Below are 26,797 nucleotides of genomic sequence, written 5' to 3'. Positions count from 1 at the left end.
GGGCACATTGGTCCCTTGGCACAGCAAGGGGGAGGGCTGTGTCCTTGGGAACTGAACTTAGCCTATGGTGGGCTCAGGGTTTTCTGAAACCACTGAATTTCAAGTCCAAGCTTTTGTTATAGTTGGCCATAGAAAATCCACGTGTTGTTTTTTTTAATCCTTAAATCTGACGTTTGTTCCATGATTAATTGGGTCGTGAAGGGGACCGTGGCCTGACTTCCTCAAAAATCAGGCCAGCCAGGCACTTGGCTCCTGGATACTTCAAGGCACTTGTATCTCTAATTTCTGCCACTGTGAGCCTAGCTAATGGATTTGGTCACTGTTTCAAGCTCCACATAGAAAGTGGACTCGTGGCTGGACCAGATCCCCGTGAGAGGCACATGGTTCCATTCTCACACCTCCAAGGCATGTCAGCTCTAGCTCTGAGTGACCAAGGGGTGGCAGGGGTGGCCTGGCTTAGTGGAATCTTCCATTGCCAGGCAGTGATGTATATGGAGGTACTAGGGTGTTGGGCTGGCCAGGTGGTGCATAGATTTCCACCACCCCCATGGAGGACACCCACTGGTGTTCCTGGGCCTTTGGTACCTGGATTTCCAGAGGGAAAAGCAATCTGGATGGGAGAGAGTATAGAAGAGGGCGTGGATGGAGGGCTGAGTGGACCTTTGCATTGGATTTAGGGTCAGACTTGATGAGAGTTTTCTTGGTAACTTCCTGGGGTCAGGCCCAAGTGTTGCTTAGTACTTGGCCCTTCTCACCTCTGCTTGTAGGGTCTGAGGAACAGCCCCTGTGGGAATGGACCAAAGGGGCATCCTATCCTGTCTGTGAACTGGGTGCTGGTTGTTTCCAGGGTGGCACTTGGAAGTAATAGACTTCCTAAGGTAATGACAGCTCACACGTGACTTGTGGGGGCATCCAAGGCCTGCTTTGAGAACTCTCAAAAACCATGGAGGCTGGGCTGGGAAGGCGGCTCCGTGGTAGAGTGTTTGCCTCACATGCATGAGGCCCTGGGTTTGATTCCTCAGTACCACATAAGCAGAAAAAGCCAGAAGTGGTGCTGTGGCTCAAGTGGTAGAGTGCTTGCCTTGAGCTGAAGAGCTGAGGGACAGCGCCCAGGCCCAGAGTTCAAGCCCCATGACCATCAAAACAAAACAAAACAAAAAAACATGGAGGAAGCTCTGAGGAAGCAGTGCCTAAGGGAGGGTGAGATTGGGAAGATCCAAGGTCAAGGCCAGCCCAAATAAAAAGGCTTCCAACTTCATCTCAATCAATGAAAAGATGAGCACGATAGGACCAATACAAAGAGGAGGTTAGCCAAGTAGCTCAACAAAATGAGATGCATAAATAGAATTATTTATTTTTGCCTGGGCAAACAGTGAGCTCTGAAACCGAGGCTGGGGGCATGTCTCAAGTGGTTGAGCACCTGCCCCACAAGCAAAAGGCCCTAAGTTCAAACCCCAGGGCAATCAAAGCAAAGAGAAAGAGAGAGAAGAGAGGAGAAGAGACGGAGATCAGTCCTGGAGTCTAGCTGACGTAAGGATGCAGACCAGGGAGTTCACGTGCTCACCTCTAGAGACCACTCATGGATGCTTCCGGAAGTGGTCCTCTAAGAAAGGCAGAGAAAATTCTCAGCTAATTCCACTTAGGTTTTCTGCTGACTCCTAAGCCAAGGGAACTCCCAGACATCTCCCCAAGTGTATGATACATGCTATGCAATGATTTTCATGGACTCGTGCCTTTGAGCCTAGATGACTGACGAGCCTCCTCCACAATTGAGTGGAGGACCTTGGGGCCCAGCTGCTGAGCTGCCTATCAGAGACTGGCTCTGTGATATTTACTCAGTAGCAAGTCATGAAATGCGGAAATCCCACAGGGACTGGATCTGACATCACAATCTCTTCCAGAACCACTTCCAATGAGAACCATAGCTACATCTGCAGGTTTATGAGGACCAGCAGAGTTCCTACAGGGTCTTTGTAGGCCCTTGGAGCCTAGTGGGGAGATGTGATCACACCAGGGCCATCCCAAACCACAGACAAGCCAGGTGCTGGTGGCTCATGCCTGGAACCCTAGCTAATCAGATGGCTGAGGTCTGATCGCAGTTCAAAACCAGCCCAGGCAAGAAAGTCTGTGAGACTCTCATCTCCAACTAATTACTAAAAAGCTGGAAGTGGATGAAACACGGGCCTTGAGTGAAAAAGCTAAGCAAGAGCACAAGGCTCTGAGTTCAAGTCCCAGTGTTGGCATGTGTGTGCACGCACAAAACCACTCCCAAACTCCAAAAACAAGAGTTGGCAGAGTGAAATCTACCATAGTATGTGTTGAGTACAGGTCAGGAGATGTGTGAAAAAGGATTAAGAACTAAAATATGCAGACTTAGAGAGTAGGAGCAATAGGGCTGAACTTGATCAGAGTACATTTATATGCATGGATGCAAATATCACAATGAAACACCTTTACACAATTAATTTATGCTAATAAAGCAGAATATGCAGAACCTAATTCACAGTGTTTAGTTTGGATTACATTGAAAATAGCAGTAAGCCAGACGATATTGACTTTAAGAAATAAAAAAAAGTTCGTTCTCATAAATGAACTCAAATGTAAGCAGTCCAGAGTGGCTGGAATGCCAGTTCCAAGATCACCAACGATCCTTCTACTCCAACCTCCTTTTACTGTTTTGTTCTGCTTTATACAATAAGGGTGTGCCTTGAGGCACAATATGGCTCCCCCAGCTCCAGTGATCACATCTGTACTGTAGAGAAAGTAAAGATGAAAGGAAAGGAAAAGGGAAGGCTCCCTATTGGCAAAGATACTTCTCAGAGGCTACTTGTCATGTCTGTCAACCTCTCCTTCACCAGAACTGTGTTGCATGGTGACTCTTGCTACAAACAAAGCTGGAAAATCCACCATTGAGTCTAGGCGGCCAGGTGCCCACATACAAACCGGGGACCATATCGCTGTATAAGGAGATGAGGGAAGCTCTGCTACACATAATCATGTATAAATTAAATACCATCATCTCCTTAGATAGAGTTTCCATTGAGTGATGAAAACACTAAGACCACAATAAAGGCTCTCTCTGGAATTTTCTCCCAGATTGCCACATGTGCCACCTCCTCAAGTGAGCACTCTTTGATCACCCACCACTCCCCTCCCTCCCCATGCTTTGATTTGCTTTATAGCACTTTCAACTATCAGTGTAGTCATTTGCTCATTGGTTTAACATTGGTCTCCCATAGGACAAAGCTCAGGAAGGGGAGGGACTTTCCACTATCAGTGTAGTCATTTGTTCATTGGTTTAACATTGGTCTCCCATAGGACACAGCTCAGGAAGGGGCGGGACTTGATCTTGTTCAACCACTATAAACAAAGCCTGTCTGAATTCTTGACACTTAGTAGATAGATGCACAATTTAGTATTTGTTGATTTTTAAAAATGGTTAGATATTGTCCATAACGAAATGTCCCATTACCTCACTTATGAAACTATAACCCCTTTGTACATCACTTTTATAATAACAATTTAAAAATTTTTAATAGCCAGAGCCTATACACATACTCTTGCTTATATTAGATGCATTAAGTGACAAAAGGAGAAATGTAAGGAGCAAACAAATGTGGGGGCAGAGGAAATAAGAAGCATATTTGTGGATGAGCCATGCAAGTCAGGGCAACAATGAGATGCCGATCACAATGGTTACGTTAGCTAAATGAAAGTAGAAAAATCTGACAAAAGAATAGTAAATCTGTTCTTTAAAAAAAAAATGCTTGGAAGCAATTGCCCAGCTCAGCAGGGTGGGAGATGGGAGAAGGCCTGACTGTGCATGGCAGCTTTGAGGAGTACTGCATTTAACTTGGGGTCGTTCAAAAGCTAAAGGACAGTGCCCAGGCCCTGAGTTCAAGCCCCAGTACTGGCATATTAAAAAAACATTTATTCCAAAGAACATTTTTGCCTTAAAATTGCATTCTGAATGAACCCAGGATGAATACTGTCCATAGAGCATCATCTCAACTTTGTTTTTTATTTTTTTTGTTTGTCTGTTTAGGCTTGGCCGAGGGCAGGGAGCAGTACTAGGGCTTGAACTTGGAAAGGGCCTCAAGCACTTGCTTGGCTTTTGTTGCTCATGGCTGGTGCACTACCACCTGAACCACACCTCCACTTGCAGTTTTTTGCTGGTTAATTGTTGATAAGAGTCTCATGGACTTTCCTGTCTGGGCAGGCTTCAAATCACAATCCTCAGATCTCAGTTGCCAAAGTAGCTAGGGCTACAAGCATGAGCCATGGCACCCCATCTCAGTTTTATTTTCAAAGCACGAATTCACAGGCAGGGCTAAGATGAGCGCCTCCTGACCATTTACCAGGTCAGGTCGTCTAAGGCGTAAACCATCACGCATTATTGTTTCTGTCACATGACCTGCAGGCATTGCTTCTCCCGCCCTGTGATACCAGGCAGCCCTGTGGCCAGGGAAATACAGCTATGAGCCCAGTGAGCATCTGAGGAAACAGAGACTTGGATCCAGCTATTTGCTTATTAAATCACAGCCTTTTCTAACAGTCATGGGACTCGCCCTTCCTCGGTAGCAAGGAGGGAATTGTGGATCAGAAAGGATCCACTGAGATGTCTCCAAGAGCTTTCGCTGGGGGAAGAGCATGGGGGGGGGGGGTGAAGCAGGCTACCCCCACCCCTGGGATGAGGGAAGCCTCAGGCGTGGACTTTTCCTGTGGGAGCCCAACTGGGCCTTCACGGTAAAGAAGAGGAAGTCCTGCTGGTCTCTTCCAGAAGGCTGAGCCAGTTAGAGGCAGTCCGCAGCCTTGGGGAGACTCGCATGGTGGTGGGGACTAGGGAATGTAGCCAGTGCCATTGCAAGCAGCAGCTCTGGGGGAAAGGGCTGTAGAGAAGCGGAGAATCTGAAGAAAGGTCAGGTCGCCCTGCCTGTGGATTGGGTCTCCCGTGCACACGATCACATGAAAACCGCTTCTGCCTTTGGGGCTGTGCTTCTTTCAAGGGGACTTTGCCCTGAGAAGAAATCGTGTGGGTGCGGTCGCGAAGGTTTATTTATGTTCTATTTATACCTACCATTTTTCTGTACTTAAAAATTGGCGATGAGTATGTCATTAACATTCTAATTAGGAAGAAAATACACACAGATAAGTCGGTGATTCAGAATAATTGTTCCTTAAAATGGAAAACCGAGAAGCAGTTCATAATTTCATTACCCAGAAGCCCAACGTTCTTTCTTTCTGGCTTGGAAAATTAGGCTCCAATACCCACAAGGCTTTGTGGGCTCTAAGAAGCTTCAAAGGCTTAGCTAGTCCCGGCCACTATTGTGTGTCTGGGGTTGGAGAGACATTGAAAGTGTTCTGAATCAAGTTAGCCAATTTGTACCAATTCAACCTGGACACTTCCAGGTTGCCTGGTCTACCTCAGTGGACTGAGCGTCTCTCAAGAGCAGGTCTTCGGCTCACACTGGCTCCTAGCACCTAGCATACAACCCAGCACCTTGAGTGAAATGAAGGCTGACATCCTAGACATGAATCTGCTTTTTCCCTGGAGAACTTCAACATCTCCCACTGGAATTCTCTCCCTCCCTCTCTTCCTCTCTTCCTCCCTTCCTCCCTCTCCACCCCTCTCCCCCAGGTTAACTGATAATTAATAGTGCTGGCTCACACAGGCAGAGTGAAAACCCAGAGTCGGACAGGAAAAGACGCAATGTAACTGAGTGATAAAAGGGCATAATAAGCAATGAAACAGTGGCTTTCCTAATTACTTACTCTTCATTCCTTCTCACTGACCAAGCATCTCGCATGTCAGGCTGGGCTGGGATAGTATCCAAGCCCTTGGCTTGGCCATGATAGGATTGAGTCAACCTCTCTGGGACTATCCTTATCCATTAATAAGAACAATTCGTGTGTGGCACTATGTTATGCATTGTTTGAAATGCTTTTCCTCTATTGTTTTGTTGATAGGTAGTTATATTTTATTTTTTTTGTGGGGCTTGAACTCTGGGTTTGGGTACTTTCCCTCAGCTCTTCAGCTCAAGGCTTTGCTCTCTACCACTTTGAGCCACAGCGCCACTTCCAGTTTTCTGGTGGTTTATTGGAGATAAGGGTCTCACAGACTTTCCTGCCCGGGCTGGCTTTGAACTGTGATCCTCAGATCTCAGTCTCCTGAGTAGCCAGGATTACAGGTGTGAGCCACCAGCACCCAGCTAGGTAGTTGTATTTTATCCCCATGTTGTAGATGAGCAAATTGAGACTCCACTATGTGATAACCAGGCTTAGACCCATACAGTCCAATGCCTGCCCTCCTGCCCTCAATGGTTCCCAGAGCTTCTACAAGCTGGCCTCCAAATCACTAGGGCTATCTGGTAGAAATGCAGATTCCCAGGCCTGAGCTGAAGGATGGGAATCCTTAGGGGTGGGAAATCTTGTTTTGTTTGAACCACTGACACTGGTTTAAACAGCTATGCCCCAAAGTTCGTAGAATGGCAACACTGCAACCCTCGCTGTGTGTGCAGCGTGGATGGGGTCTTAGCACTCACCCTCACTTCCACAAGTTGGGGGAGGGGGCGCTGATGGCGGTACCTACAATCCTAGCTACTCAGGAAGCCCAGATTGAAGCCAGCCCCAGCAGGCAAGTCCATAATACTCTTATCTCCAATTAACCAGCAAAAAGCCACAAGTGGAGCTGTGGCTCCAGAGGTAGAGTACCAGCCTTGAGAGGACAAACTAAGGAGTAGCATGTAGGCCCTGAGTTCAAGCCCCAGTACTGGCACAAGGAGGAGGAGCAGGAGGAAGAAGAGGAGGAGGAGGAGGAAGGATGATGGAATGGATAGAGGAAGGAAGAAAGGATGGAAGGAAGGAAGAAAAGAAGGAAAGAAAGGAGAGAGGGAGGGAGAGAAGGAAGGAGGAGAGGAGAAGAGAAGAGAGGAGGAGAGGAGGGGAGGAGAGAGGAGGGAAGGGGAGGGGAGAGGAGGGGAGAGGAGAGGAGAGGAGGGGAGAGGAGGGGAGAGGAGGGGGAGGAGGGGAGAGGAGGTGGATGAGGGGAGAGGAGGGGAGAGAAGGGGAGAGGAGGGGAGAGGAGGGGAGCGAGGGAGGGATCCCACAGTTGGGCTCCATTTCAGCTCAAGGCAGATCAGCCTGGAGCCTGGCTCTCCTACCATGTGGCCGGGTAGGGAAGTGGAGGCCTGGGCTCCAGCTGCCAGTGGACTGCACAGTGGTGGAATAATGAAGGCAGAAGCCAAGCCGCAGGAAGCTCGAGGGGGCAGTCACCTCGAAGTCTCCCCAGGGCCCTCATTTGTAAAAGGAAAATCACCATCATCATCAGTGGCAAGCTATGCACGCAGCATCTGTGATGTGCCAACACTTCCTGTGCTGCGTCCGTCAGTCTCCATCATAAATATCCGCGCAGTCAGCTTCATCTCTGACCGATGAAGAAAGCCAGCCTGGGGGAGGTTCAGAGACTTGTTCAGGATTTCCAGCGGAGCCAGGGTTGGATTCCACGTGTGTGTGATGCCACAGCCTGTCCTGCTGACAACTACCAGCGTGTCCCAAGATCCCTCTCCCTTCAGCTTCGGGCACTATTCCCCCAAACGGCAGCTGTCTGTCATTTCAAAGAAGTGAGGGACCACCAGCCAGTGGTCCTGCATGTAACACTAATCCAGTGTTCATGAACTCCACAAAGAATTCAGCTCTGCCCAAGTGAGCCTGCTTACAGAACATGGAAACTGAGGCGGTAAGTTATACAATGGGTGGGGAGGGCTTCACCCCCAAGTGCATTTCCCATCTAATCATCCACCTCTCATTCACATCTACTTCCATCTACTCTTTAAGTGAGGCCAAGCTCAGACCCACCTCAGGACCCTTGCACTGGCTGTCACCCCTGCTGTTATTACTGCTCCTTCTACCTAGAAGCAGCTGCCCCCAAACCTTCACCAGCCTTCCTCCTCCTCTTCATTTACATCACAGGGTAGGATCCCCTCCTCCAGGGACCTTTCCCAACCATCTGTCTACCATAGCACCCTTCTTGGATTCCTCCCCATTCCCCCCTGCTGAACTTCCTTTAAGATGCTTAATGAGGGCGCAGTGATCTTACTCATTACATACTGGTGTGCTAGAACACGGGCTGAATGAATGGAGACATGAATGAAGGAGAAACCTTCTTTTAAAGGAAGGACCCACGAGCCTATCTTTAGACATATCCCCTGCTCCCAATTATCAAGGGCAGAGACCCTAAGACATTCCACTGCGGTTGGTAACAACTTAACAACCAGCCACCCAGCAGCGATGGCCACACACGTGGCTGGGCAGGGCTCCAAGCTCAAAAGGCACTAATGGCCTTTCTATGAGGGCCCTCCGTGGCCCTCGGTGCTGGTGTCGGCGCTGTTGGTTAGTCCTGTCTCACATAACCCATGTGGGCTTCAGTCTGTAAATGTCTGGGTTAGGGATAGGATCATGTATGGAAAGGAAAGGTGCTAGGGGTGAGTGTGCGTGAGTGTGTGTGTGTGTGTGTGTGTGTGTGTGTGTGTTGCAAAAGTAGCCCCCCTCTGGAAGGGTTAACTCACAGCGGGCCCCGGAGCAGAAGGTGTGGGAGCAGGCTCAACCTGCACCAGCTGTTTTTTCAACCATAGTAATGCAAACGCGCTCATGCAGCCAGCCGGAGCAGAGTGAGCTCCAGGTGGCTTTGGGAATGGCGGCAAAAGGCCACCCCTGGAAATCACTTCCTCCCTGTCTGCCCTCCATGGCCGGTTGCATTTGGACTCTGCGACCATTAGAGGAGTGAGCTGGGAGTGAGCAGTTTCCCCGGCTCACAGGCACTTGGTAGAAAGCAGCAGGCGAGGATGGACGCGGAGGACAGCCTCCTGGCGAATGGGAGCAGCCTCACCCTCCTCTGCGAGCTCGGGCTGGACAACGAGACGCTCTTCTGCGTGGATCAGTCTCGTCCCTCCAAAGGTAGGCGACTCTTTCCATTCACAAGTCCTAGAGGTTGAGGGAGAAACGAGCGAAGGCAAAGCTGATCAAGAAAAGCCTCCCCACCAGGGTTTGAGAGCAGGTGGGATCCAGCCCCAGCCTCCCAAGTTGGAATCCAAGATCAGAAGCAAACGGGAATCCCACGGAGTTCTTGTCCCTCCGTGGGAAAGTTGGGGACTCACATGCAGGAGCTCAGACGGGAGGGACCCCCGCGGGAGGAGGAAGGGCTGAGTGGAGGCAGAAAGACACGCCAGCCAGCAAGTCTGAACTTAACAAGTGTTATTTTTTAAACAGGCACTGGGCAGGACAGAGCCAGACAGACGGCTTTTCCTCGGGGGTGGGGGCACCCACTATGAAGAAGTGATCGTTTAGCATCTAAGCAAAGGAAACCCTCGCAAGTTAGAAATTCTGTTCCTTAGGCAAAAGTGGTTGCCAGAGAGATCCTTTCACAAACCAACCTTTTAAAAAGCATCTGGATGGCCTCATGATCTCAGTTTGTCTCAGCACAAAAGTAGTTGGGCAGGAATACATGGGCCCCCTGTGGTGCACCCCTTCCCTCCTAGGTGGGGTGGGGGTGGGAGGGAGGATAAACACTGGATCTTAAAGTTCAGCTCTCACAATCTCGATCCTTCCAACCCTGCTCTCCTCCGCAGAGTGGCAGCCGGCTGTGCAGATTTTCCTGTACACCTTGATTTTTGTGCTCAGCGTGCTGGGGAACACGCTGGTCATCACCGTGTTGATTCGGAACAAGAGGATGAGGACGGTCACCAACATCTTCCTGCTCTCCCTGGCTGTCAGCGACCTCATGCTCTGTCTCTTCTGCATGCCATTCAACCTCATCCCCAACCTGCTCAGGGACTTCATCTTTGGAAGCGCCGTGTGCAAGACCACCACCTACTTCATGGGTGAGTGCTTAGCCTAGGCAGAGCTCAGCAAAGACCTTACTCATGTCCCGACCTTCCCAACCCTAGGCACCACAGCAGAGGGACCCCACTGGGGCCTGATACACTAACATCTGGTGGTACAAGGCTCTGGGCATGGGCACAGGTGCTGGTGTGGTGGTAGGTCCATCAAACGTTATGGGTGCTGGATGCTATGTGGCTCAATCCTGTAATCCTAGCTACTCAGGAGGCTGAGATCTGAGAATTGAGGTTCGAAGCTAGACTGGGCAGGAAAGTCCATGAGACTCTTATCTCCGATTAGCCACCAGAAAACTGGAAGTGGTGCTCTGGCTCAAAGTGGTAGAATGCTAGCCTTAAGCAAAAGAGCTCAGGTCCAGAGCCGAGGCCCAGAGTTCAAACCCCAAACACATTCTGCATGTTGGAATTGATAGAGGAACACAGAGGATGTGGAGTTCACTGGGTTCCGACCCCAGGGAAAGAACCTAAAAGTGGCTTCAAGGTGCCCTAGCCCTCTCTGGAAGCCAGGATTGTGTCCTGAGTTCTCTCCAGCTGGGTTCACAGCTCCTGGGGACGGTGTGGTCATGAAATGTGCAGAAGGGTTCCTTCTTTGTGTCCCTTGCTTTGTCACAGAACACAGACAGTTGTAAACTACTTAGACCACAGGTCTAGATTCTCTTCTCAGGGTTAACTTCCCAAGCACTAGAACCATCTCAGAGACAGACAGACAGACTGAGAGACCTATGTCCGGGGAAGGAGTTGCATATGCTCTTGGGACCTGGTAGAGATATTGAGTGCTCTGCTTCTGACAATTAAAATGATTATAATAAAACTCACCAGCACTACTATTTCTGAGTACTTGTATGTACTTATTGGGTTAAGGGTTTTTACTTGCATGATCTTATCAACTAGCCATGCTGTGGAGTAATACTGCCCTTCTTGCCCAATTATCAAGGTGAGGACAGAGGCACAGAGAGGTTCTTAATGTGCTCAAGGACACACAGGCAGCAATCCCCGCAGCTGGGATTTTAAAGGAGTATTAGCAGCCCCTGCAGAGGTGGAACACTGCTTGAGTTTGCCATTGTTACCCTCTGAAGTTCAACAAAACCTTGTTTCTTATGCTCTCTTCTCTCTGCCTTGATCCTCACCTGCTCTGGGAACAAACTACTTGGGAGAGGAGAGATGGTGATGGGAGAGCAGCATCATGCTGGTTACGCCCTGGCTCATACCCATAAGCCTAGCTACTCTGAAGGCTGAGAGCTAAGGATGTGGCTCAAAGCCAGACCAGGCAGTAAAGTGAGACTCTTATCTCCATTTAACCACCAAAACGTAAAGCTGTGTTTCAAATGGTAGAACACTATCCCTGAGCAAAAGAACTCAAGGACAGTGCCCAGGCCCTGAATTCAAGCCCAAGGACTGGCACGTGCGTGCGCATGTGCACGCACAGACACACAAAGACACACACACACACACACACACACACACACACTACACACTTAGCACCAGGCAGCCTTGAATGACCAGAAAATTTAAAAAATTTTTTCCCATTTGCAGCAGGACCCAGCACAAATATAATGGTATGAATTCCTGACCTCATGCCACAAACAAGTCACCAAGAACATGTCACTGTGCCCAAGTCCTCTGGAAATCATTTTTTAAAAGAGCCTACAGATGAAAAGCATCAGTGTTCCATAATAAAGCAAGGATCACTAGAACTTTCTAGCACCCCAGGCCTGTCCATGCACCTGGGAATTCTCTCTTAGAGCTTTCCCTGGAGCCCATGGAGGAGGGTGATGTTGAGTTTCCCCGTGGTCACGTGACATTGTGAGTTCACCCAACGGTTCATTTTATGTTGCTGAACCTTGAGTTATGTCACTTTAATTAAGAAAACATTTTAGAACAGTCAAAAAAAAGAGGAAAGGCAGATCATTTTGAAGGTATTTAAAATGTCATTGCGACTATTTTCTAATTCTAGTCATTTGAATTCTGTCAGCTTTATGGTCTCTTTAATACTATTGTTAACCATTGACATTAACAAACAAATGAAGAGTGCCAGTGGACGTTACACAGAGGAGTCTGGGCTGCCCTCTCTTTTCTAAATGCTGTCAGACCTGTAGGATGACGTCACAGCAAAGGCTGTACAAGCTCCCAGGAGCTTATACTTCATGCGCTGGGAGAATGATAAACTCCTTTAAGACTTTGAGAAAATCAAGGGCTAAGCCTCCTTCAAAAGAAAAAAAGAATGTTTAAACATAGTTTTAGAGAAGCACACATATCTGTATACATCTTGGGGCTCTAACCTTGCCAGGTTCTGAACTCTGATCCCAAATCTATCTTAATCCTGAGGTTTGAGATATTACGGTTTTTCTAATGTCTTTATTGTAATCATGATACATGTTCATTTCATAAATCACAGAAGAGCTGAGTGACTAGGAAGACCTCATTTCTATGCCCAGAGACACCTTTATACAGTCAAACTTTTCTCTCCCACCTTTTTGTCTATGTATTTTTTTCAACACACAACGTGTTGTTTCACTCTTTAAAAGTGTGTTTTCAGAAAACCAGTGCTTCCAGTTCAGAGAAGGCCTTGTACTCCTGCTGAGCTTCCTTGCTTATAGGTGGTGCTCTACCACTTGAGCCACACCCGCACTCTGGTTCTTTGCTGGAGAGGGAGTTGGAGTCTTACAGACTTTCTTCCCAGGGTTACTTTCAAACCATGATCCTCAGATCTCAGCTCCCTGTGTTTGCTAGGATGATAGGCATGAGCCACTGGCACCTGGCTCGGAGTCTTCTTTCATTTTCTGTGAGATAGCAATGTATTTTTATTCCCTTGGTTATTAATTAATAAATCTTTTGATTACAATCAAAGCTCAATAACATATCTGAAAACTGGCCATAAGATTTGCAAACACATAATCTTCACTATGTGTTTAAACCTCTGGGAGGGGCTAGGGAAGGTGGCTCAGTGGTAGAGTGCTTGCCTTGCATGCCTGAGGCCCTGGGTTCAATTCCTCAGCACCACATGAACAGAAAAAGCTGGAAGTGGTGCTGTGGCTTAAGTGGTAGAGCACTAGCCTTGAGCTGAGGAGCTGAGGGACAGAGCCCAAGCCCAGAGTTCAGGCCTCACGACCAACAAAACAAAACAAAAAACCTTCTGGAAACAAAGCTGGGAATCAATCATCTTTTTATTGTGTGTGTGGGTTGTGGGGTTTGAACTCTGGGCCTGGGCACTGTCCCTCAGCTCTTCAGCTCAAGGCTAGCACTCTACTGCTTGAGCCATAGCACCACTTCCAGTCTTCTGGTGGTTTATTGGAGATAAGAGTCTCACGGACCTTCCTGCCTGGGCTGGCTTTGAACTGTGATCCTCAGATCTCAGCCTCCTGAGTAGCTAGGATTACAGGCATGAGCCACCGGCCCCTGGCAATCAATCATCCTTTTAAGATAGACATACACAATATTTCTTTGTCCCTGGAGTAGTTTCCTCTGGTATTAAACCTGTGCCCAGCAGATATGCTTTCAGCTAACGTGCAAATAAGCTTTGCATTTCAGTGCCAACGTGCCTGGCTTCTGTGCCCCTCCCCAGGCACCTCTGTGAGCGTCTCCACCTTCAACCTGGTCGCCATCTCACTGGAGAGATATGGCGCCATTTGCAAACCCTTAAAGTCCCGGGTCTGGCAAACAAAATCCCACGCGTTGAAGGTGATTGCAGCAACCTGGTGTCTCTCCTTCACCATCATGACGCCCTACCCCATCTACAGCAACTTGGTGCCTTTTACCAAAAATAACAACCAGACTGCAAACATGTGCCGCTTTCTCCTGCCAAATGATGCAATGCAGCAGTCCTGGTAAGTTGGATTATGCCTGCCCCTTTTACATACAACTTGGTGTAAGTTTGCAATGCAAAACTCTGGAGGGCCATGTCCTCAAGACTTCCAGAGGAAGATCATTCTAGAATAGCCTTAAGAGTCAAATACTGAGCTGGAGTGCTACCATTTGAATGGCCTCAATCAATCTTCTCAAACCCCTTTGGGTGTGAGGTACAGTTACCACACTCACACTCGAGATGAGGAAGCCGAGGCATGCAAAGATCAGCTGGTCCAAACTTTCAAGGGTTGCGAGAGCAGAGACTGTACGGAATCACCAGGCCTGATCTGCAGATGGTCTGGAAGGCCTTTAGACTAGAACACTTGGAAAGCTACAATGCTCTAAAAAATTAAATCCCACGTGGCCTTTCTTATAGCTCACCAGGATGCTCACCCAGAACTCTACCAGACACAGGGGTGTCATGGGCTAGTTCACAAAAGCATGCTAAGCTTTAGACGCTAGCTCCACAAGGAGTTAATAATAGGAAATTTTACAAATCTGGCTCATACCTGGAACCCTAGCTCCTCAGGAGGCTGAGACCTGAGGATCAAGGTTCAAAGCCAGCCCTGGCAGAAAACTCCATGAGACTCTAACCTCCAATTAACTACCAAAAAGTCAGAAGTGGAGGTATGGCTCAAGTAGTAGAGTAACAGCCTGGAGCAAAAAAAGCTCAAAGATAGCACCTAGGCCCTGAGTTCAAGCTCCAGAACTGGCATTAAAAAAAAAGTGACACAAATGCAGGGTGCTGTGTTTACTCATTGTGAGGATGTTTTAGAAGCAGGAACTAGATAATGCAGAATAGTCTCCATACAGAGTCTCTCTGCCTTCTTTGCCTTTTTCCTTTTAATCAATTAGCGTGAGAGTACATTTGCGCGCACACACGCACACACCCACAGACAGAATTATGTTGCAAATGAGAAGGTTATTTCTAAGACCTGAAAAGAAATCTTATCAAAACATATCCAATTGCAATGAGAAATGGCCCCGCCACTGTAAGCCACTGACAATTTTATGGCTGCCCCGTGTCATCTTACACATGCCAAACAGCAAAGAGTGATTTAGAGGCTAGACTCATCATGCAGAGGCTGTGATTCCTCAGGAGTCAAATAAGTTTAGAGAAAGCATAGCTCTACCCAGGCAGGCTCGAGAATGCCACACCAGCTTCACAGCGGGGAGGAGAATCAGCAACCAAGGATATTCATGAGCTGCTCAGGAAATGGGAGCAGCCAGAATACCACAGTTTGTAAAATCCAAACAGATTTCTTACTATCTCTACCCAAGCCTGTGAGTCCTTTCATATCTTAAAGGCTTCATATGTAAGAGCTTTGCTTCTGAACCCTTACTGCTTGAGTTCAAATTCTACCTCCACCACAAGCGAGGAGAGTTTAGGTAAATTATTTCATCTCCTTCAGTCTCAAAATATTTCAGCTAAAATCAGCAGTAGGATAATAGTAGATACTTCCAAAGTTGTTATGGGACTTAAATAGATGGAATATATGTCAAGTGTTTAGGTTAGCATACGGCACATATTACATTTCATGTGTGTTTAATAATGAATGTAAGCGGGGCTGGGAAGGTGGCTCAGTGGTAGAGCGCTTGCCTTGCATGCCTGAGGCCCCGGGTTCGAGTCTCCAGCACCACATAAGCAAAAAGAAAGAAAGCCGGAAGTGGCGCTGTAGCTCAAGTGGTAGTACGCTAGCCTTGAGCTGAAGAGCTGAGGGACAGCGCCCAGGCCCCATGACTGGATACACACACACACAAAATGAATGTAAGCTCTCATTCTTACTGTTATTATTATGATATTGGTAACAGCTTTATAATATAACTCACACATTCTCATTTAAAGTTTTATTTGTTCTTTGTGGTTGTATTGGGCTTTTTGTCCTGTTGTTGCTATTGATTTTTGTTTGTTGTAGAGATAGGATCTCACCATGTTGCCCATATTGGCTTTGAACTCTTAGGCTCAAATGATCCTTCTACCTCAGCCTTCCAAGTATCTGGGATTACAAGTGCATACCACTTTTCCTGGCTTTTTATTATTTTTCAAATATTAGTTTGTTTCAGGCACAGAATTATGCCAAATGTTTCCAATTTGTCTTTCATAAAGACTTTATCTTTTTTTTAAAAAAAAAAAAGGAGAAGAAGAAAAGAAGTAAACAAGTTGTAATGTCTGAGCCTCCAGACATGGGATTTCCAAGGGCATGACACGTTAGTGATGGATGTGTCTGCTGGGACCAGTTAAAACAAAGATGTGCCCTCGTCATTCCTACCCAGCTGAGTACGAATGTCCAGAGATGCTGGTTATTGAATTTCTTTTCGTTGTATCAGGCATACGTTCCTGTTGCTCATCCTCTTTGTTATCCCCGGAATTGTGATGGTGGTGGCATATGGATTAATCTCTTTGGAACTCTACCAAGGAATAAAATTTGATGCGAGCCAGAAGAAATCTGCCAAAGGTAAGCAGTGTTTAGATAACAATTTCTGCCAAATGGGTACAAAAATCTTGTTTTCTATCATTGAAATGGAGACATTCAGTGTATATTTATTGAGCACAGTGGAGATGTGTGTGTGTGTGCGCGTGTGTATGCTGGTAACTGGGGCTTGCGCTCAGAGCCTTGTACTTTTGCCTGGCTTTTTTTGCTCAAGTTTAGCACCCTACCGCTTGAGCTACATTTCTACTTTTGGTTTTTGGCAAATTAATCGGAGGCACGAGTCTCAGGGATTTTTTTTTTCTCCCCAGGCTGGCTTTGAAACTTGATCCTCAGATCTCAGCCTCCTGAATAGCTAAGATTATAGGCATAAGCCTATAATCCTGTCTATTCAGTGGAGATTTTTGAGGGCATTTTTCTGAGACTCTGTGTCATATGGCAGTCAGGAGACTCTATTTTCCATCTGCAAAATGGGGACTCATTTCTCTCAAAAATGGACTGCTTGGAATAAAAGGAAAGGTGGACACATAACCCAAGTATAAGGGCAGAACCATGTATCTCAGACTCTTTGTAATGTATTCAGACAGACATCCGGCAATAATTACATAATAATTCTGTACTTATGCCTTAAAAGTGATTCAAAAAGATTAGACCTAGGGCTGGGAAGTTGGTTCAGTGGTAGAGCGCTTGCCTTGCATGCCTAAGGCCCTGGGTTCGATTCCTCAGCACCACATAAGCAAAAAGAAAAAAGCTGGAAGTGGTGCTGTGGCTCAAGTGGTAGAGCGCTAGCCTTGAGCTGAAGAGCTGAGGGACAGCTCCCAGGCCGAGTTCAGGCCCCACGACCAGACCAAAAAAAAAAAAAAAGAAAAAAGATTAGACCTAAACCTGAAAGCCGAGTTATTCATCCTCGTTCCCTGTGCCTCTCCTCTCTCTCCCCAGCCCCTGCAGTTACCTATGAGCAGGATTTGGCCTAACTTTCCCCTCCTCCACTCTTGACTATGGGATAACTTGGTGGTTCTAGCTTCAGTGGGTTTTTCCCCTCCACTTTTTTTCCCCCTGGAGTTCCTACAACCCTCTGGAGTTGTAGCAAGCAGGTGGAAAGAAAGGAGACGAGTAGGAGTCGGTCCTTGCACGCACTCCAAGGCGCTGTGCAGGGTTTGCTTTCCGATGCACAGAGTGGTCTACAGAACCCTGTAGCTTTGGCCCCACTGAACCCCAGTGGCTTTGGCCCCACCCAAGCAGCTCATTTGCCTTGAGGGAGGGAAGGGCGGCAGGCAGGAGGGACCCCCGGCCTGGGCGGCGGGCAGGGCCCCTCTGCTCAGCACGGTGGTCCTGAGTCCTCGGGCTGTGCTTGCTCACCCAGAGAGGAAGCCGAGCCCCGGCAGCGGCGGCCTCTTGGAGGACAGCGATGGCTGCTACGCGCAGAAGTCCCGGCGTCCCGCGCAGCTACGGCTGCAGCCGCTGTCCAGCAGCCGCCGCGGCAGCAGCGTCGGCCGGGTGCACCGCGTCCGCAGCAGCGGCTCGGCGGCCAGCCTGGTGGCCAAGAAGCGGGTGATCCGCATGCTCATGGTCATCGTGCTCCTCTTCTTCCTGTGCTGGATGCCCATCTTCAGCGCCAACGCCTGGCGCGCCTTCGACACCGCCTCGGCCGAGCGCCGCCTCTCCGGGACGCCCATCTCCTTCATCCACCTGCTCTCCTACACCTCCTCCTGCGTCAACCCCATCATCTACTGCTTCATGAACAAACGCTTCCGCCTCGGCTTCATGGCCACCTTCCCCTGCTGCCCCAGCCCCGGCCCCGCAGGGGTGCGAGGCGAGGGGGCCGAGGAGGAGGACGGGAAGACCGTGGGGGCCTCCCTGTCCAGGGGTTCCTACAGCCACATGAGCGCCTCGGCCCCGGCCCCCTGAGCGCGCCCTGGGCCTGCCCGCCGGGGCCTGGGGGCCAGGGAAGGAGAAGGGGATGGGCAGGAGGCACCAGCGAAGAAAGGAGGGGGGGGGCCTCCAGCCTCGGCCTAGTCGGTTTATCCATCCCTCATCCTGTTCCCAGAAAGGTGGCACCAACCAGGGAAAGGCTTGTGCCTCAGTTTCCAGATAGAGCAGCCAAGGCACTCTTGGTAACCTTCATCAGAACCGCCCTCCCGCCCCCCACCCCGGCCTCCTGCCACACAGGTACCTACCAAGCACATGTCCAGCATGGAAATGTGGACGCTCCTGAGCTTTGGAAGATTCTAGAACACCCCAGGCAGGAGGCCTTCTTCCACAGTGGCACAGTTCTACATGCTGCTACTGCCACCTCTGCTGCTGCTCATGCAGAATTATGGAAGCTGCGCTGCCCCCTCCTCCCGCAGCCCACCCCTCTTTCACATTCCTACAAGGGCCACCCACCTTCTGTGGCCACCAGGTGAAGAGCGCAGGGAGAGGATCCTCTCTGACCAGCTTCCCTAGTAAGACAACAGTCTGGATTGTTCCCATCTTGGGGTAGATGAAGGGGTTCAGAGATGCAAGCTCCCATGGTTGTCAGAAGAACCAAAGGAAGGTTGTCTGAAAGAGGGAATTTAAAACTCCTATTTCCACAAAGAAAAGAGTATTGGCAAAGAACTTTTTGTTTTTGGTGCTGGTGTACTGGTTCTTGAACTCAGGACCCAGACACTGTCCTTTAGCTTTTTCACTCAAAACTGGCACTCTACCACTTGAACCACAGTTCTACTTCTAGATTTTTGCTAGTTAATTGGAGGTAAGAGTCATATGGGTTCTCCCACACAGGCTGACTTCCAACTATGATCCTCAGATCTCAGCCTCCTGATTAGCTAGGATTATAGGTATGAACCACAGTGCCCGGCAGCTTTTTCTTCTTTAGTGGTATGTATTATTTAACTTCTTCTTTATAAGGTGGTTTTTAAATCCCATAACTTCTTTGTCCCAACTTAATTTCTCATACACACCTGCACTTCCTCTTTTCCAGAAAGATCTCTAGCTACAAAGGAGAGTTGTAAGTGTAAGTGGCTGGCCAACGGTGGAAAAGTACATAGCCAGTCCCAGAAGGAAGGCCCTCTTGGATTGAGTTAACGAATCACTTTTGAATGCCAACACTGCGTTTGCTTTTAAATATAATCTATGTATCTGCTAATATTTGGGTAATTTTATACAGATGTGTAAACTGAACATATGCTTATATTCTTCACAGATAAACATAGAGTATTCTTGGGTGTGTTTAAAGAAAGGAATTGTTTAATGGATGTTGAAATTCAACAAGTGTTATTATTTTACATTCCTTCAAAAAGGAGTTGGAGTTTCATAGGAGCATCACTGAAAAATGAGTGTTGAAATCTTCCTCCTCTAACTTAGAAATCTCAGTTCATAATAGAATGAGTTATGCACTCAGAGACGATTAGTAAGGACATTTCTAGAATAGAATTTGTCAAGTCTATTTACCAACATGTCTTTCCTTTATTAAGAGAAACATTGCCCACGCAGTGAATTAATGTGGGCATTGATAACCGAAGATGCCTACCTGTGTGGGAAGGAAGCAAATAACCACAAACAAAAACTACAAAGAAAGAAAGATGTCGAGCATCTGAGAAGTGAGCTGACCTTTGCTTCTTTCTCTGAGGACGTAACCATCCACTGACCTGGGCTTGATATTCTGTATCATATACTGGGGCCAGTGTACCCCACAAACCTATGAGGGGGTCTGAAGGCATAGCTTAAATGGTAGAACATCTGTCTAGTAATCTTGAGGCCCTGAGTTCAAACTCTGTACTGCCAAACAAACAAAAAAAAAATCCATGTGGAAGGAGGAAAGAGAGAATGGCCAGAAATGACTGGGTAACATGTTGCACAAGATGTAAGCATTGCATTTGTTTTCTGCAAATACTAGTCACATGCTTGGGAGAAATTATTGAGAGGATGATGGGTATATTTTCAAACCAGGCTGCCCTTTCCTCAGACCACAGTCGTACGTTACCATCTATCACCAGCTATTTCAATCAAAGATGCCAAGGCAAAACTTCACCCAACAAAAACATGAATTGTTAAAATTGCAGTTTGTGTTGGGAGCATGGCTCAAGTGGTAGAGCATCTACCTGGCAAGTTCAAACCAGTACTGCCCAAAACAAGTAGAAAATTACAGTGACACAAGAAATAAAATGCCTCTAACATGTGAGTATGTCTTATATCATCTATAAGTTTCCTGTTAGAAGACGAAGTCTTTCCACCACACAGTATTAGCTTATAAAAAAAGATAAATTGCTTCCCAACCTCCCCCAGCCCTTATTAGGAACTTCTGGAACATATCTTCTAAATGTGAGTTAACCTAAAGTAACAATTTGCAGAATTACTTAATAAAAATAATACCTAGCTAAATTCTAATTTCAGATGAGCAATGGCTAGGTTCCATGCACTGAAATACATCCTATATTTTATCTAGTGGCCCTACTTCAAAATTTTTTTTTTTGTCGGTCGTGGGGCTTGAACTCTGGGCCTGGGTGCTGTCCCTCAGCTCTTCAGCTCAAGGTGAGCACTGTACCACTTGAGCTACAGCGCGACTTCCAACTTCAAAATAATTTTTAAAGTGTGTCAAAATATAAAAGGATTTTTCCAGATATAAAACAAATCAGCCCTGCTAATTTAATTTATTGGGAAGTCTTTTGCTTAATAGGAACTTTTATAGAGAGAGAGAAGAGGGAAGAGCTATTAACTTTCAGGATCTGTACTTGACCTTTTTGGAAAGGTCTGATTTTACTGATTAATTTATATATATATAATACTATTCTCCTTCTTTGTTAATTGCCTTTGCTTCATGCTAAAGTGGATTACTAATTTGAATCTGAACTAAAGCAACCAGCAGAGTTAAGCAAACAAAAAAAAATACTTTTTTCTGGCATTTTCTAGTGTCTTCTGGGAGCTTCCTTTCATCACCAGAGAGATAGGCCAGAGCACTGGAATAAAGAGTTGTTGTCTTTTCTCTTTAATGAAAGTGTGTGTCACAGTGGCTTCCTGTGCCTCAGTTGCTATGGTAGTGTCTCCTAGTCTTCATGTAGAGAATGAACCCTGTGTGTATACCTCGGGTTTGATCATACGTGTTCCTATATACTTAACCTGTGTCTCCTCTGCCAGTAAGACGTCCTCCTCCCGAGACGAGTGACGGGAGCTGTTAGACCTCTGTTGTATTTCTGTTTTGTGTTTGGCTCACACACTTGCCGCACACGACGTGTGTTCAATAAATGTGACTGGCTTCTGTCACACCCCTATGCTTTCGGTGGCCTTTCTTTCTTTCCAGAGCTATGATTCTAAACAAGAAGAGACTTGCAAGGGAGGAGCAGGATTTCTACCAGACCTTCCCACCGAGGCACTGATGTCTCTCTGCTCGTCCCTGTGTCTTCCTACGGGCAAAGGTCTCCAGGGAAGATACTAAGGGGAGAGTGTTGGGCTGGGGACAATGTTGAGACATAGATAACCAACAGTGTGGGGGGGGTCCCCACAGCTTAGCTACCCCCACCCCCGCATTCGAGGAGAGCGGAAGACACCCATGCCATGATTCCAATCCATGCTACAGACCCCGGCTCCCTCCGAGGGTTAAGGAAAGTCATCAAAGCCCAAAGCCTCCCACCCTTTGCTAGCCTGTGGGGAGCACATCCCCTCCCCACATGACACTTCCTCCCCTTCGGGTTGGCTGTCTCTCGGGCTTCCTAGTCCTCTCATATGGAACAGAGCTTCCTGGCTTCTTAAAACTGCTCCTCCAGGATGGACACTGGTGACTCACACCTGTAATCCTAGCTACTCAGGAGTACGATCCCAGAACCACAGCTCAAAGCCAGTCTGGGCAGGAAAGTCTGTGGGACTCTTATCTCCCATCAACTCCAATCAGAAGAAGCCAGAAATAGTGCTGTGACTCAAGTGGTAGAGTGCTAGCCTTGAACAAAAGCAGCTCAGGAACAGCTCTCAGGGCTGGCATGTGTGTGCGCACACACACACACACACACACAGAGCACAGAGCTGCTCCCCAGCCCAGCCCAGGGCCAGCCCCACAACTGGACCCCACCCATCTCTGCCTGAGTGGAACTACAGATCCTTGAGCAGGCAGAGGGCTCAGACAAGCACGAGTCACCCAGCATCCGGCATAGCTCACGCTACCGTTTTAGGGAATGAAAGGATGATTCTCTGGGCTGGGAAGGTGGCTCAGTGGTAGAGCGCTGGCCTTGCATGCAGGAGGCCCTGGGTTCGATTCCTCAGCACCACATAAGCAAAAAGAAAAAAGCCGGAAGTGGTGCTGTGGCTCAAGTGGTAGAGCGCTAGCCTTGAGCTGAAGAGCTGAGGGACAGCGCCCAGGCCCAGAGTTCAGGCCCCACAACTGACAATATATACATACATATGTGTGTGTGTGTGTCTGTGTGTGTGTGTGTGTATAGAATCTGAATGCAGTTGTTCTTCAACCCCAGGCCTTTTCTGGCTACTTTGAAAGTGAAAAGCGCTTCAAGGACAAAACTGGGAAGTCACATCATCCACGCTGGACTCCAGCGTGGGGCCAGTCCATCCTCTTCCCAACTCAACAATCATAAAAGCCACTGCCACAGCTGAGGATGTAGCTCAGTGGTGGAGCATCTGCCTACAATGCATGAGGCCCTGGGTTCAATCTCTAGTACGGTATAAATAAAGGTTTGTGTTTTCAGTTTTAAGTAGCTGTACAAAGGGGTCTCAGTTCAACAGATTTTTGAATACAGCACATGGTGATCAATGTATCCCTTCATTGTTCTTCCCTCATCTTTCCCAACCCCATCCATACCCTTAGCACCCATAAGTCCATTTTCACATATGCACATTGAATATAATGGCCTTATTTACCTGGCCTTCCTCTCTTCATCCCCCCCCCTTCCCTCTCCTCCCCTCCCAGCATGACAACATGCTCCAGCTCCCTGTACTCTTGGTTCAAGTGCAAGTTTGTTATTCAAAGGCGCTACACCATTAGAATCCTCCCCTATGTATGTCATGCTTCAGTTCATATGTTTGTAGCTGGGTGCCAGTGGCTCATGAATGTAATTCTAGCTATTCAGGAGGCTGAGATCTGAGGATCATAATTCAAAACCAGCCGGGACAGGAAAGTCCATGAGACTCTTCAATTAATCACAGAAAAATCCGGCACTGTGGCTCAAGTGGTAGAGTGCTAGCCTTGAGTAAAAGGAGCTCAGGGACAGCACCCAGACTCTGAGTTCAAGCCCCAGGATTGGCAAAAAAAGAGATTTTTGTGTATATATGTATATGACCCTGTATATACACATATGATACTATATAGGTTTACCTATATATTTATAAATTAGATCTATCGTCCATATATGATAGAAAACATACATACTTTGTATCTTGGGATCTGACAACACTTTTCCCTGGTCCATCCATTTTCCTGAAAATGACATATTATTCATATATATATATATATATATAATATGCATATACATACATACATACACACACATTCTGTACGTAGAGTATTGCATGCAGAGATCCATGTCCCAGTCTTGGTGATCCTCATTAATGTGCTGTGTAGACCCAAGCAAGTCACATCTCATCCCTGGGGTCAGTGTCCTCTTACGTATCATCATGATGGCAGTAATGGATGATACCATATGTGATACTACGTGACTCAGAAGTCACAGTTTGCTATCTATCTATCTATCTATCTATCTATCTATCTATCTATCTATCTATCTATCTTATAGCACACCCTTAATTCTCTTTGCTTCCCACTGGCTTTGCCATCAAAGAAGCTCCTTGACACGCAAGCTCATCACCATCTCTGGGAAAGATTGTATGAGCCAGGCGCCAGTGGCTCACGCCTGTAATCCTAGCTACTCAGGAGGTTGAGATCTGAGGATCGAGGTTCAAAGCCAGCCTGGGCAGGAAAGTCTGTGAGATTTTTATCTCCAATAAACCACTAGAAAACTGGAAGTGGTGCTGTGGCTCAAGCAGTAGAGTGCTTGCCTTGAGGTGAAGAGCACAGGGACAGTACCCAAGCCCAGAGTTCAAGCCCCATGACCGACAAAAAAAAAAAAAAGATTGTATGGACAAAACAACAAAAAGAAACCAGAGAATCTCCACACTGCCAGCCCCTTTAAGTCACAGATTCCCAGAGCAAATTATGATAGACCCGTCTCTGGAACACCAGCCCCACCCCAATGGAAGGATCGACATAAAACTCCACTCCTGAATTACCAACCTTTCTTGAAACCTGCACCAGGCTGTCTGCCTGTTGGAGCCACTATGGCCGTGACAACATGTGCTTTCAGAGTTAACTCCCAGACAACAATATGTGTTCCATCTTGCACAGGTGAAGAAACTGAGGCTGAGAGAGAGTAGTAACCCGTCCAAGGTCAGACAAAGCATAAACGGCAAGGGTCAAATCAAGACCTCTTTTAATTCTGTCGGGCTGCTGTTAGGATCATGTGACCTCTGATCGCAGTCATCCATTGCTGACTCTTTGGCCTCCTACGATGCAGCACAGCTCCTGACCCTGGAGATAACGCCCCTAAAGAGAAGATGAACCCCCACTCCCACCCCCGGCCCCCTGCCTCCTGGCACAGACACTGGTTCTCACTCTGAGCTCCCTGCCGGTGGAGGATCTGAAGCTGGATTTTTGCACTTGTATCTTGGATGTTTCTATCCCTATGTTTATTTTTAGGATGTAGTTAATATTCTTCACCACCTCACAAGTGAGCCAAGAGATAGTATCAGTAAATGAGCTTTCACCTCTTTGGCAAATTACCAACATTATCAAGTAGATCTGTTTCCTCAGAATCATCAGAAAGAGACAAATACTGGCTAGCTTTTTGCCTGTAGGGCAAAGCTTCCTTTCCCTGTCACCTTTAAAAAAAAATCAACCTTTCCTCTCCATCCACAGTGAAATGTGCAGGTGTCTGTGCCCTTGTGGTAACAAAAGAATACCCAAAAGCCGGGCGCCGGTGCTCACACCTGTAATCCTAGCTAATCAGGAGGCTGAGATCTGAGAATCACGGTTCAAAGCCAGCCTGGGCAGGAAAGTCTGTGAGACTTTTATCTCCAATAAACCACTAGAAAACTGGAAGTGGCACTGTGGCTCAAGTGGTAGGGCGCTAGCCTTGAGCTGAAGAGCCTCTGAGGAACAGTGCCCAGGTCCAGAGTTCAAGCCCTATGACCAACCAAAAAAAAAAGAATTCCCACTGTCCCCCACAGCGTTGGTCACACCATCTGCAATGGAGCTCACTGCCGCACCCCAGACCACTTCTCCTGATAGGCACTGGCTGCCGATGCTGAGCCTCGCTCTCCCCAGTTCTTAGGCTCAGGATGGAAGGACAGTATCCAGGAGTGGATGCTTTGTAATTAGGAAGATTAGACCTTATATCCCAGGTCTAACTGGCTGTGGTACAAATTACCAAGCCCCAAAGATTTGGGGTAGGGAGAGAGGAGGAGTTGAACTCAGAGCCTGGCATTCTCACTTTTCTTTTTCACTCAAAGTTGGTGTTCAACCACTTGAGCCATGCCTTCACTTCTGACTTTTTGCTGGTTAATTGAAGATAAGATTCTCCTAGACCTTTCTGCCCAGGCTGGCTTCAAACTGAAATTCACAGATCTCAGCCTCCTGAGTGGCTAAGATGACAGGTGTAAGCCACCAGCATCCAGCTCATCATAGGAAGAGTTTTAATGAAATTTAAATGAGGTTAATCAATACAAGAGAATACTGATATGAATTTTAGAGTGGCATTAAAAGAGATCACAAAGGGTCCTTTTCTGACTGTGGACAAGAAGTGACAAACATTCCAAAGAGAAGGATTAGACTTAGTCACGTGATTTGCTAAGAGTGTGAATCAGGGGACAGTATGAAGAGACAGAGCTAGAAAAAAGAGTATTTCCTGATTGCACCACGTTTCAATAAACTAGTTACAAGTGAAGAGTGTCTTGCAAACAGTAGGTGCTTAATGAATGATAGTTGTCACAAAAGACAGCTTAGACTCCTTTTCCAGTTATTAGCCTTGTCCAGCTGGTATTTTTATTTTTATTGGGAATACCCTCTGTTAGTTGGAATTCAGAAAGTCACCATAGTAACCCAATGGTCTCCTAATCCTACTTCTCCCTCCTCTCCACTTTCTCCCCCTGGTTATCAGATTGGTCTGACCAAGAGAAGGGTCAGATAGCTCTTCCCCTTCCCAGAGTTCAGACATTGCTCTTGTCTTCCATTGCTTGTTGGTCCCTGCAATTTAGAGTCTACCTTCCTTTCTGGCCCTCCTTTGGAAATTGATGACATCTTCAAAACAAAACAACTTACTGTTTCCCAAACCTTCCTCCTCCAGTTTGGAATACTCTTCCTTTCTGTTAGAGCCTCCTTTTCTTTTTCTCTTTTTTAGGTCTGAGACTGGTACCTACCACTATCTCTCATTAGCTAGTGCTCTACTAACTGAGCTATGCCTCTATCCTCTAAAGAGTTGGTTATAGAGCTTCCTGATAAAAGCTTGCGCTCCTCCATTTTCCCATTCCTATAACCAAAATACCCAACAGAACTACTGAAAAGGAGGAAGGATATATTTTAGCTCACCGTGGAGCAGATTTTTATCCCAGAGTCTCTGGCTCCATTGATTCTGTGCCTAGGGTCCTGCAGAACATCACAGTGGT

General features: G+C 47.3%; 1 protein-coding gene across 1 annotated transcript; it reads left to right on the top strand.

Moving 5' to 3' along the window:
* Positions 1-8,774: 8,774 nt before the first annotated feature.
* Positions 8,775-18,085, top strand: Cckar (cholecystokinin A receptor). Its single transcript, XM_013008991.1, has 5 exons — positions 8,775-8,952; positions 9,624-9,875; positions 13,453-13,714; positions 16,062-16,189; positions 17,526-18,085. The coding sequence occupies exons 1-5, from the start codon at positions 8,841-8,843 to the stop codon at positions 18,068-18,070; spliced, it is 1,299 nt and encodes a 432-aa protein (XP_012864445.1). The 5' UTR covers positions 8,775-8,840; the 3' UTR covers positions 18,071-18,085.
* The last annotated feature ends 8,712 nt before the right edge of the window (positions 18,086-26,797 follow it).

This window comes from Dipodomys ordii, unplaced genomic scaffold, assembly GCF_000151885.1.
Source record: "Dipodomys ordii isolate 6190 unplaced genomic scaffold, Dord_2.0 Scaffold8, whole genome shotgun sequence".
Lineage (NCBI taxonomy): Eukaryota > Metazoa > Chordata > Mammalia > Rodentia > Heteromyidae > Dipodomys > Dipodomys ordii.
This window is presented reverse-complemented; position numbering and strand designations above follow the sequence as displayed.

Excerpts from the sequence above, each read along its gene's own strand:
- Cckar (XM_013008991.1), top strand. The coding sequence starts at position 8,841 with ATGGACGCGGAGGACAGCCTCCTGGCGAATGGGAGCAGCCTCACCCTC. Across the intron at positions 9,876-13,452 it reads GACCACCACCTACTTCATGG|GCACCTCTGTGAGCGTCTCC; the intron begins GTGAGTGCTTAG and ends GCCCCTCCCCAG. Across the intron at positions 13,715-16,061 it reads GATGCAATGCAGCAGTCCTG|GCATACGTTCCTGTTGCTCA; the intron begins GTAAGTTGGATT and ends TCGTTGTATCAG.